This window comes from Ceratotherium simum, chromosome 13 (assembly GCF_057802395.1).
Source record: "Ceratotherium simum simum isolate JZ-2026a chromosome 13, ASM5780239v1, whole genome shotgun sequence".
Taxonomy (NCBI): domain Eukaryota; kingdom Metazoa; phylum Chordata; class Mammalia; order Perissodactyla; family Rhinocerotidae; genus Ceratotherium; species Ceratotherium simum.
The window spans coordinates 53,416,152-53,429,743 of record NC_141912.1 but is presented as its reverse complement, the minus strand read 5'-3'; the positions used below and the strand labels follow the sequence as shown (position 1 = coordinate 53,429,743).

At 35.2% G+C, this 13,592-nt stretch overlaps 1 protein-coding gene across 1 annotated transcript in view; it reads right to left on the bottom strand.

Annotated features, from left to right (window-relative positions):
- The window catches only part of MLIP (muscular LMNA interacting protein), a 204,529-nt gene that overhangs the window by 48,672 nt on the left and 142,265 nt on the right, over positions 1-13,592 (bottom strand). The window contains exons 6-7 of the mRNA XM_087438727.1: positions 2,304-2,369; positions 1,969-2,028 (exon numbers count right to left, since the gene is read on the bottom strand). Coding sequence (XP_087294853.1) covers positions 1,969-2,028; positions 2,304-2,369 — 126 coding nt within the window. The remainder of the gene's footprint in view (positions 1-1,968; positions 2,029-2,303; positions 2,370-13,592) is intronic.

The following is a 13,592-nucleotide window of genomic DNA, read 5'->3' as shown; positions in this document are numbered from 1 at the left end:
AACCCTCACTGCGCCTCCTTCACAGTTGTCTATGCTCAAGGCAGAGACCTGGGGGTCATCCATGAATCCATAATTCTTCTCTCCTTCGTTACTCACATCCAAACTCCCAGCAAGCCTGAAATATCTCTCTCAAACCCACATGCTTCTCTCTAGCTCCCCTGAACGTACCTGGTCCAGGCCACCATCACTGACTGCCCCTCTGACCTCAGTAGCCTCCTCACAGCAGCCATCATGAGCTTTTTCAGTAGTTTCCTATCATTCCCCCCAATATTTTTACATCTTCCCCTTTTCCTTGGAATCCAAACCTCATGCCATGGCTTATAAGTATCTAAATCACTGTCCTTAGCCCACCTTATCAACCTCATTTTACACGGTTCACTCCTGGCGCACTCTACCGCGACCACACTGGCCTTGACCTTCATCCACACTAAGCTATTTCCTGCCTCAGGAAATTTGCACATGCCTACTTCTCTGCCTGAAAGCTATTACCCCTCTTCTTTCTATGGCTGGCTTCTTTCCATCTTTGGTCTCAGCTTGAATTCTACTTTCGGGCCACTACATCTGCAGTATGCCTCTTAGGTTACTCTGGCATGCTCACCATTCTCTCCCTAGTGCCCCACAGCACCAAGCCCACAGTGGGCACTTAATAAATATTTATTGAATGAAATAATTGCCTAAATTTAGTGGCCTAGAATAATGTATTTTTAACACTATAAGCATTAAATATTTGTTAAATCAATAATATAATTATTCACATATTACCTCTTAAATCCTATTCCTATTATATTTAATATAATATATAGCATTTTTATATGCTCAACAAATGAAATAAGAAAAAATATATTTTGAAATTTATATAGTATCCCTTTGGCAAATCAAAGTTTTATATTTTTAACTTAAAAGACGTAAAAGATATACAATGAAATAGATTACAAATACAGAAACTACAATTATCCATTTGTAGGTCCTCTCTACTAAAATATAATTTCTTAATACTGACAACGATTGGTTACTGTGTTTCCATGTCATTATTAACGTATATTTGTCTATAATGTTCCAACTGAAAATTAGGAATAGTCTTCTAGTCATAAGCAATTCTGTACATTTAAAACGTACTTCATACACACAATCTCCAATTTTTTAAAAGAACATACAAGAAGTATTTATATTAATTCCAAGAGCGAAAATAAGGCTGACAAAAAAAACCTAACAATTATCAATACAAGAAAAACCACAACTGTTTTGAAATATGGATAAGTAGATCTGTACTAAGCATTCCAAACAAGTAATATGGAGAAATGTAGCATTTTATCCCAACAAATGAAAATGGCTACATTTTAAGAAGGAAATATTTATTATTCAGTTATAACAATTAATGCTTTAGTAGTACTCTAACTAAAATATCCAGGTGTCTGTTCCTCTGAGTCAAAGAACAGTGAAATAAATTCAGCCAACCAAAAGAAAAAAAATTCCAGAAAAAATACCTTTGTTAAAGCTCTTAGACTAATGTTGCTTTAGTCTACTTCATTTTCCACTTCTGTGAATTACATACGTACTGAAGCTATGATTTGAGATGAGAAGAAGGCACAAATTCTATGGGCAGTCCCATATAGCTTCTTAAAATGCCAACATATAACAACAAAGTCTAACACATTGGCTTTCAAATTGTTTGGAACTTGACCCACAGTTAGAAATAGATTTGATTTTGCAACCTTGTACACACATATTTAAACATGTACATGGAAAAAAATGCCAACAATACCTACTCACTACTTAGAATAGTCTGATATTTTACATTCTTACTATTCTTTTTTAAAAAAACATTTGCTAACAACAACAACAACAAAATGCTGGTTGCTATCCTCTTAATTAATTTCCTAATTCACTATTGGGCCTTGACCTGCAGTTTAAAACTCACTGATCTAGAAAGTCTTATGGTTCAGTAAATTATATTAAATATATACATACTTTGATTGTGTCAGAACCCAACAATGTCTGTCGGGATCTTGAAGGAGAATCAGAAGAATGCTGGAAAATAAAAAAAGGACAAGCCTGTGATGCCTCATACTCAAGTAGAGGGAAATGAAGAGAAGCCAAGCAAATGTTTGAATTGCACATTCTAGTCTAAGGCATTACCATAGACAAGGAATCCCGTAAGACCTTATCAATGGTAGCACAGAGCTCTTCAGTTTGCTGCCTGAGCTGTGCAGGGAAACAGAACTGGAAGAATTGAAACCAGGTACTGAGTTAGCAATGAGTTTCGGGATCGAGTTTCAAAAGCAGGGGTAATCTGAAGTCATTACCTCCAGAGGTGGGTCTAATGAGTTGTCCTTGGAGACACTTTCAGTCTTGGCTGGTTCATCTAGCGCCTAGTGATAAATGAAATAGTTCTCATGTGAGGCTTTAGTCAAATATAAATGTAGTAGAAAAGTCTCTTCAAAGATTTGTCTATCTTTGAAGCCCTGTATATCTCAATATTTCCAAGAAAAAAAAAATCTTCGAATAATTTGATGGGCTGTTCTCTGACATGGAGGCATTTTCCACATTTATCCAGTTTCCCTTGCGGAATTAATATCTCCAATATAAGGTGTTGGAATAAAGAAAGGAGGCTGGGCTTTTAAACACATAAACTAGAACTTGGACGTCTTACACACCCAGATGAGCCTTGTCCCCTTCAAAGAAGTCACCTTGGGAAGCTACGCACAGAAATAACAATGATATAGCCATTTCTGAAAGTATTACAAAAACTATTTTTGAGGAAATGCTTCAGGGCCAGGTTATAAGAAACAGGCACACACACACAAAAAAATCTTGCCTCATTTTTAATCATTTATATCCAAAAAGTCTTGGCTTCGTTATTCATCAAACTTGGCCTCAAATGACATTTAACTATTTCAAAACATACTTTTTATGTATTGTGATATATTTCATACATATAAATGGAGAAAATAAATAACACTGTTGTACGTGTCCACACTCTATTGAGAATAAGAAGTATTACAAAAAAAAGAGAAACTAGTGTGTATTCCTCACTGCTTGCTTGTTCTCCTTCCACTTGAAAAGTAATCACTCTCATTAACTTTGTCTTTATCTTCATATGTATGTCTTTCATTTTTTTCAGCATATTAATATAGATACATCACTAAACAACGTAGAAGTCTATTTTGTACAGTTCTTTAAATTTCATGTAAGTATAATGTTTCCTTCTAGAACTTACTTTTTTTGTTTTTTGTTGTTTTTTTTAAACCACTTTAGAGAGGTATGTTTGACATACAAAAACCTGCACCTATTTAATGTATACCACTGAGGAGTTTGGAAATAAGTATATACCCATGAAAGCATCTCCACAACCTATGCCAGAAACATATCCATCACCTCCGCAAGTTTCTTCCTCTCATTGTTTTTTCCATATAGCTATTTATTCAGTCATTTCACCTCCACATACTATCTCATTGTTTGCATATTCCACAACAAAATGGATACTTCCTTCCATTGCTGAATATTTAGGGTGCCCCCTATTTTCCTATTCCAAACTGTAACAACTATCACCCATGTACATGTTTCTTTATACACGTATTTGTAGTTTAAGACTACAGTAGCTGCACAATAGCATAATAAACGACAGTCAACGTTAACAGACATTGTCAAATTGTTCTTGGAAAAAATTATATAATTTTGTACTCATAATAGCAATGAAGGAGAGTTCTTGTTTTCAGACTTTAGAAAAGGTTAACACCCTGATGTACATGAAATACCTCACTTTGAATTTAGATTGCATTTCCCTAATGATGTTTGATGATGGGCATCTTTCATATGTTTGCTGGTTATTCATATTTTCTTTCATATATTTGCTCATGTTTTATTTGGTAGTCTGCTTTTCATTTATTTATTGGAAAATTGTATATGATCTGAATACAAAGTATTTGTCAATTATATGTGGTGCAAATGTCTTCTCCCAGTCTTGGCTTCCATTTTCGTGATCATGATGATGTCTTTTGATATACACAGTTTTCATTGCAATGTGGTCAACTTTTTAACATTTTCTTGTGTAATTGGTGCTTCCTTTCAGAAATTCTTCCCTAAACTAAGAAGTCACTCCCTTGGATGGGAGTCTTAAAACTTGGGGTGCTAGATGTGCAGTCTGAACCCTTCACTCCTCAGGGAGAAGCTGGGAGTTGGGGGTTCCTTGCAAATTCCATGGTGCTGTGTCAAGGGTGGAGTTTATGGGGAGTGTCTCAGCCTTTCCTACCCATTTTTATGTGAGTATTTTCTCATTCACCTGATGTGTGGGGGTCCCTCAGGTAGTCTCTGGATTTCTCACAGAGGGAATTGCTCCATGTATAGCTGTACATTTAGTGTATCCATGGGAGGAGATAGATTTAGAAGACTTTTGTGTTGCCATCTTGGTCTCTCTCCTTTACCATTTCTAATATTTATTTGTGTCTACCTACTTTTTAAAAATCAATTTCTCTAGAGAACTATCAATTTCTAATCTCTTAATTGGACTAACTTTTGGTTTTGATCTTCTTTGGAATACTCACTTTCCATTTCAGTAATTTCTGTTCATATCTTTACTACTTCCTTCCTTCTACATTTTTTGGGGTTTATCCTGTTTTTCTTCAAAGTATTCCTCTTGTTGCATTCCATGAGTTGTGGTATGTAGTATGGTCACTATCATTCAATTCTAAATACATCTTTAAAATTTTCCATTAAGCTTTCTTAGACCCAAGAGTTATTTAAAAGTAGTTTTACTTTTTAATTTTTAAAAATATGAGGATTTTTTCCAATTATTTAATTACCTGCTAATTTAGTTGTATTATGGATAGAGAACTTCTTCCTAACAGTAATTCTTATATAATTGAAATTCATGGCATAAAACATGGTCAGTTTTTATAAATATTCAATTTATCCTTAAGAAAATATCTATTTTCTAATTGTTGTCTGCAGGCTTCTGAATGTGTGTGTGTGTGTGTGTGTGTGTGTGTATTTTTGTATCTATCAAACCAACATTATTCACTGTTTTGATCAAATTATCTCCAATTTTACTAGGTTTTTTGCATGCTTGTTCTATCAATAATGGAAAATGGCATCATAAAATCTCACAGAATTGTAGTGGGTCTGTTAATCTCTCCCTTTGATCCCAGCAAATTTTGCTCATCATAGTTCGAAGCGATTTTATTAGCTACATTCATAATTAGAAGAAATATTACTTCCTCATGAATTAAATATTTATCTTTATGAAGGAATTTTCTATACCCTCAATAACTAAGATGCAAAATGGAAATAGACTACATTACTGAGTCACTCTTAGACGAGAGCCATGTGGGAGGGCCAAATTGAACTATACCAAAGTGTGCGGTGGGAAGGAAATACACCTCGATTGTTTTAAGCCACTGAAATGCCAGGATTTGTCTATTGTGGTAGCAAGTTGTTGCTCACATTATCTAATACAAACATTATAGACTATTTTTTTAGAAATCAACCTTGAAAATTTTCCATTCATTCTAAGGTCTAAACCAAGCAATACAAAATCTAGATTAGATTCACATAATATACTGTCATGTGTTGCTTAACGATGGGGGGATATATACTGAGAAATGCATCATTAGGCGATTTCACAGTTGTACGAATATGACAGAGTGTACTTATGCAAACCTAGATGGTATAGCCCACTACACGCCTACCTCACTCTGTGGTATAGCTTATTGCTCCTAGACTACAAACCTGTACAGCATGTACTGTACTGAATATTGTAGGCAATTGTTTTATTTTGATTACCAATTCTAGGTATTTTAAAGCAGGAAGCCTTTCAAGATATCTAGTTCCAATCCACTTTTAAAGTTTGATTATCTACCACCATTAAGGTTATTAAAAAATATGTGCCATGATTTATGAAAACAATTGCAAAAGAGGTTACCAAAAACATGGTAAACAATTGCAGACTAATTGGAATAAGTGGCTGGTCCCTAAAGGCAGTTACTTTCAAGAGAAAAATCATCACTTGAATACACATGTTCTGGTAGGTTTGTAAACAAACATGCAAAAAAGATTCAGTTCTCTATTGCCATATCTTATATATAACACTTTAGAATTATAGGCTGCCCTGTCCTCCTATTCATATTTACCTTCTATTCCTCATTTCCTCATTATCATTCTCTTACAGCCATATCCTGACCAGAAAGTATGACACCAGCCATGGAACCATGGAATCTATTGCTCACCAGAATCAATTTTCTTCCTCCTAACAGAGCCAGTGATACAACAAATCCAGAAGTATTAACCTTCACCAATAGGCACCATGTCCAGATGCTAGAGTTGTCATTTTGGCACGGGGTTTACCCCTAAGAATTCAGAAAAGTGACATCTAAAGATAAGATTTTACCATCCCCTCATTTCAATAACTCACAAGGGAAAATACCGTCTGGAGATTTTTTTCCTCAAAATCCACTTTTCTGCATTAAATAACAAAATAGAAAACATTGGTTATGATAACCTAATAGAAACACTTGACATTGCCTCTTTCTTACCATAAAAGAATCTGTCTTTCACTTTCCTCTTTCATCCTCTAAACTTCTGACTAATCATGAGTAATAGATAGCAGGGAACAGAAAACTTCATAAAGATAACTCCTAGCTGGGGTTCAGACAGTTTAATTTTTCCTTGACATGGGGTTTTAATCACCTGGTATTTACCCTGTTGGTGAGGAAGGAGGAGAGGGTCCCACTCTACTGTTATGGGGTGGCCGAATACATGACACCTGACACTGGGCAGACAAAATCAACAGCAGTTTATCAGTCACATATATTCACAGCCCAGGGGAAGAGAACACTGCATACCAGGCAGGGCCACACAAGTGTTGTGCTCAGGAACAGAGGGAACAACCAGAGTGATGGGAGGCAGACTTTGTAGTATCAAGAGGGCGAGGTGTCCCCTGGTTCTGTAGAAGGATGCGATTGGCTTGCTTGAATAAGCGAGGACGCACCTGGGCAGTTTGATGAGGAAGGTTAGGGGATCATATATGTGGAAGGGGTAAGGGGAAGGGAACTTGTATTTAGGCCGTTTGAGGTCCTCTCGATTTTACCAGACATCGAGGTAGCACATAATATTGGGCCTTAATTTTAGGCTTTATGCCACACCCCACGGCTTCTAACTATAATGATAACCACGGAGAAGAAAAAAGACAGAAATTAAAGACCAAGAGTAAGAACAAAGTCCTTAGGAGAGAAGCTGGGTCCAGCCCTCCCTCACCTCTCCAGCAATACCTTCTGTCTGCTCCTTACTTGCGTGCTGCTCTTTAGCAGCCACGAAGAACCACTCGAGTTCTTTGAACTTGTGGTGACCTTTTAACTATGTTATCAATTCTGCCTAGATTGTCCTTCCTCCACTCAGCTCACTTTGAGAATTCCTATACATCCTAAAGTGCCTAATCAAATTCCTTTATATGTTTTCTTGGCTTCACACCAGGCAAAGTCTATCACTCCCTCCTTGGGGAACCAGTTCACTTCGCACATACCTTAAGTGCATGGTATCATAATTACTTTTTTAACTGTATCTCTACCCTACTGGACCATTTGCCCTATTACAATCAGGAAAATATGGTATTTGTCTTTGTAGCCACAGGATAGAGCACATGATATGTGCCCAGTAAAGATCTTAAAGATGAACTGAAAGGGTAAACTGACAAATAAACAGAGTCAAATGAATAAATGAATCATAGAAATAATATGATTTTAAGACCCCTCAGTAAAACACTCTAGAGAAATGGTTTAAACCCTTTGAATATTTTAAATAACAAATAAATTATTTCTTTTCCCATATTTTAATTAAATTTGTTTACTATCAAAGATCTGAGCATGTGATCAGTATTAACGTAATGAGCAGATATTTTTTTCAGCCAAAATCAAAAAGGGTTAACATCTGGTTACTCTGTAGGAACTTACTATAGGCAGACACAACTTTCATTAGGCTATTTAAAATACTGAAATTTACTCAAAGAATGAAAAAAACTATCTAATCAGAACCCTTGGAAAATTACGGAAGATAACTGGTATTAGGTCAGCAATGCTGAAATTTTGAAATGGGGACAACACTCAGACTGCATTAAAATTTAGTAGGGGGATTATTTTGAGTTGAAATAGCCTTGAAATTTATGAGAACTGATTTTCTTTTTATTGATGAGGGGTTATTTGTCAAATGTATCATCTTGATCCATTCCTTCTAGCAGCCACAAAAAGTAGTTTTTTTTCTCTGTAGTACAAAAATGTATTAAAAGAAAATGTATTAAATCTCCATTAAGAAGAAGTCTGACCATAGATTGCTTTTTGACAACTTAGCCAGCAGGATTGTATTGATGTTTCTTTAGATTTATTCATTTTGAGTGAACTTCTCTCAGAACATTCTCCAAAGAAAGATTTTTATTAAAAACATATATTGCTACCAAATTGGACGACAGCCAAGGGAGGCATAAATGGGACATGCTTTGAATCGTATTTTTAAAAATTCTTAACTAATATAAGTTATCAGAAATATTCTCATTAAATATTCTCATTATATTTTTCTCAGAACAGCCAACTCCGGACTCAGATTTGAAAAGAGACATAGTAAATCTGACTTTTAGAAGAAAATAGTTTCCGAGCTCAGCACTACCTTATAATTAAGGGCCAAGGACTATGAACAGGCATTGTAAACCAAAGTCATTATGAGAATATAGGCCAATAAACTGTAAAAGGTGTTCTCCAACCAAAAAGAGCACCTCTGATGGAACCGCAAACACTTTTAAGTCAGATATATGGAATCAGTCTAACCTTCTCTCTTAGGAAACAGGATTAAGTTCTAAAAATCTGAAAATAGAATGAATTAGTTACACTCTAAATAGAATTAGAACGTAAACTGCTTCCAAAGAAAGAACAATCTAACAGGGCTTGTAAACTTTTTGTAACACCTGGACTAGCTAATCAGATTGGATTTCAAAAATTTCATTGGTGCGTTACTGTATTTTAGTAATGATGAAATTAACCCCCCAAAAAATGATTCCTGCTAAATATCAATGCTCCTATACTTAATCTGACCAGCTATTTGGAAGAATAAATCCTTTGAGGACTGCAAAAGCCTTCTTTTTTTGCAGTTGTTAATACAACACCACTTGTAGGGTTGGAGATAATCTCAGGAAAATAAAACTCACTTTGATTATCCAGTTAGAGATTCAGGTCTGAATAGCATTCTGATCTGAAGAAAAGGGGGAAATGTACCCTGTAAGCCAAAGGGGCTTCCAGATATGTAAAAGTACAGCTTCATTAAGGATCTAGGAATATTTATCATTAGATTATTTTCATAAGATTGGTTTAAAAACTTCAAGAACTGAGGAAATCTACTTGGCATTTTTAATCCCAAAATCTTTGCAGGCTTAAATGTCTGTTCCTTCCACACAGAAAGAAGGGAGTTTTTGCAAATCATTACAGCCAGTTTCAAACCCGTTCATCAAGGCTCAAAGGCAGACAAATCTATACTTTTCATTCATTTAATCAAGGATATCAGAAGGGTGTTCCTTATTTCCAGCCAACATCTCCTCCGCTATAATTCGCCTCATCTCTTTCAATAACTCAAGGAACTGGGCTGGTTTGTAATCCCTCACTCACTTAAGTCTTCTCAGAGCTAAGTCATTTCCAATTCTCCTTCAGTGTTTCCTCATTAAAAAAAATAAATACTTTTGTTGCTCTAATTTAATGAGGATTTACATATATTTTAGCAAGTAATGAGAAAATTATTGTAGACAGGAATCTGACATCATCATCTCTTGCTAACATTTCACTTTGGCTAGTTGATGTCACAGTTGCATGGTGAGCAGGGAAGGCTGGGGGATTATCAGAACCCACTTGAGATCCAATTCAGCAACTTACTAGCCCTGCTGCTTTGGGGAATTTACTTGGCATCTTCGAACATCAAAATCTGCATAGAGTTGTGAGGATAGTAAAGCATTTAGCTCTGTGTCTGATACACTAGAGTATTCAATATGGTGGCCATTGTGATTGTATACTCTAGCTGTTAAAAGGTGTCAAGTCTAAAACCAACTTACTTCCCTTATAGCAGAAGGTTCTTTATACATTTTTCATGGAAGTAGAATTAATGAGTCTTATTCTACCCTAAAAGAAGACTCTTAATTTATCGTCATCCCAATTGTCATACACTAGGCCCCCCTTTTTTCTAAATCCTATGAGCAAAAATTTGCCTTAAAATCCTGTGGAATAAAATTGGAAATTTTAGAGACCTATCCAGCTGCAAACTAAATTAATTCATTCCATGAACATTTAACAAAAAACTACTATATTGTCTCAAATAGTTCATGGTGGAGAAAAAAACAACCACTATGCGTAATTAAATACGATTTGGTAAGTGCTTTAAAAAAGATAAATGCATGGTAGACAACTGGCTGAGGAGAGCCAATTAGTACAGATTTGGGTCCTGGGCACTTCTCCAGTGCCAAAGAAATGGGGACCACATTCACTTCTGGTACTGATCTAAATTAAGAAATGTCTCTCTAGTACAGGCCATATGCTAAGTTAGCAACCAGATTTTGTCAAATTTTTGAGACATGCAGAGATCTTGAAATTGCCTTACCCAAAGACGTATGTTTAATTAGATTAGAGTTTACCAACTCTTGTTTTAAAAAATTAAACTGGCAATTCAGAATAAACTGACTTGACAACTGACAAGACATCTCAAATCTTTACCTTTCTATTTTTATAGCACAGTTTTCACTATTGTCTTCAAAATGGCTGTTCTTTATCTTCCTTCCACCACGAAAAATAAAATGATTTTTATCCCATAACTCTCATTTAAATAATTAGTCCTGTAATTTATATGTGCTATTTATAAAATTCAGCTACTCTAGAATTTTTCTTTGAAACACACATAGCTTGTGAATTAAATTTATCTTGAAAATGGCAGGTAGTAATGCGATTTGCTGGAAAACACTACCTAACCCTAGCCTGATTCTATCCCGAGGAATACTTGTGAGGAAAGGAACAGAGAACTTAAATTACTGTAAAGGAAAAAAATGTATACATTCATGGGAAAATATTCACCACTTGTGAGACAATAAAGATGCATATTATATGATTTCATGGAAATATTCCTTCCTTCTTCTTTCCTTTCCTTAACACAGTTGCACAGTAAAAATAATAATCCATTTGTTTAGAATACTAATATGTGATCTTCAGTTTAATTTAACTTTTTACCTATTGCTATTATACTCAGATGATAAGAAGGAAAACTAGCCAGTCTGAGAGAGAGACCTTTAACATTCTCTGAAAAGGACAGCAGTACACACATCAAGAATAAAAACTAATGTCCATATCAAAATTATTTCCTCACAGAGCTCAGTATATTGTTGAACATATTGTAATAAAGTCCGTGGACAGTCACAAATGCAAGTTGATCTGATTACTTTGTTCCTGCTTTATAATCACTTTAATTCATCCTCATCTCAATCTTGGAGGAGATGATTATTGGCAGGAGATTAAGCCAAAGACCCTTCAGCTAACATGTTAAAATATGATGCCTTACATTTATCTCTTCCTGTAAAGCCTGAGCTAAGACTTTAGCTAAAAATGTTCCCTCCTAAATGTTCACAGGAAAAAAAAAAAGATAGAATATGGAATAAGCTATAAATTTAAGTTTTGATGCAGACAATAAATTACAGAACAGAAATACTAGAAACCTCATGTCCTCTGCCAACAAAATGTACTCTTTTGAAAATTACAGGCTTCATCTAGGGTGATTAAAGCTGAAACCAATCCAGTGATTCAATGATAGCTTAATGTCTGATTGGAATGGATACCTATATTTCAGTTTGGAGAAAATCTCACTTTTAAAAATAGTATTATTTTGTTAAAGTGATTCTGGTTCCTCATTAATTATACTATATTCTACAAAACAGAATGTGGTATAAAATATCAACCATTGGTTTAATCTGGTTAGCAGAGAGAATTAATTGTTGAACTCTCTAAGACTGAATTAAATATGTTGGTTCTACCTTCAAGGCATGCCACAGCACAGACCCTAACAGAATATTATGAGACTGCAGCATCACCCTACCCCTTAATTGTGGTGTTCTGTGTAATATTAAAGGAATCTCAGAGAAGTTTCTGTGATTTAAAATATTCCTAAATGTTAATTCTTCCCAAAATAGATGAGTTTCTGACAATTATAGTCTTAAATTTCCCACTCAATTCAGAAATAAGTCCCTTTGATTCCAATGGCATAGGATGAGTGCTATTGTGTAAACAGATGGGTAAGAAGGCCTAAATTACCATATTTATTTTTAAAAAACTACAACCATGAAAGGAGTAGTACAATATCATTCAAGAAATATTAGTGAAAATGGAAATAAACTTTCATAAAATCTTAGGATAACACTTTTGCTATTTAAAAATTTTTACAAAGTTTCTTATTGAGGAACACAAAACATGGGGAAGCCAGCAAAAAGTATGTGGAATTATACAAAGGCTCTAAAGAAAAAACAAACATCATGTCTTATTGTGTGACCTTTGAACAATTCAAATATTTATGGTCCAAAAACAATTTAACTTAGCCAAGATACAATTACCCACACTAGTCTTTATACAGTAATCAATCCTAACTAGAATAACATTATTTTAAATTAGACATCATGATATTTACATTTTGCTGTACTAAAAATAAAAATAATAATTTTCCTAAAGAATAGGTTTTATTCAAAATTAAAAACACAAAACCTCTCTCATATGCACTTGCATTAGGTTAAATACACAGCAATACTACCATACACATTTATGAAATGGGTTTGTGATGACACTAGAAATTAAGCTAATGCTTCTTCATTTTTAATGACTAATAGATCATAATCTCTAAAATGCATTTAACTGGAAGAGAAGAGAGCTGGTAGACAGAGATTCTGGAACCATAAATGACATCCAGCCTGTCTTACAAAAGTCTTTCAAGAAGAATTAACTGTTATTTTTCTAAATATAAAATTAATATAGTGGTACCACACAGGCACAGGAGAATATGCTAGGTTAGGGGAGACAAGTATGATGGAAGGACAGCAAGACACAACAGGCCCCTATTCTGTTTGCCTGGCTGCTGAGGAGGAGAGTTTCTCCCACTTCTGTGAGGGCAGACACTCGTGACGAGATTTCAAAAACGTCCATGTGAAATGGGCAGAGGGTCTGTGGTGTGGGAACACTGCCTCTATGACTCAACATGATAACCCTAGACTGCAGGATGAGGGCCAATTGGTGAAAGTGTCACTTCCTGCATCCCCCTGAAGCCTCCTGAAATCGCTGTTTTAGGCCCATATCATCTTTCACTGAGTTTTAAAAGGTATAAATTCAGAAGAGAAGCTAGAGAAAAAAGCACCAGATCTCCCTGCAGCCCAGTGACCCCTCAGTTCAAAGCATTCAGATATACAGAGCATAGATTCTGGATCACATGTGGATAATTTTGAGTTAGTTATCAGAGATACACGATATGAGATGCTGCCCACTAATGTTCACCTATATGCTACTTAGCATTTCCCACTAACAATTCCTACTTTTTAAACAAGAGACCACACA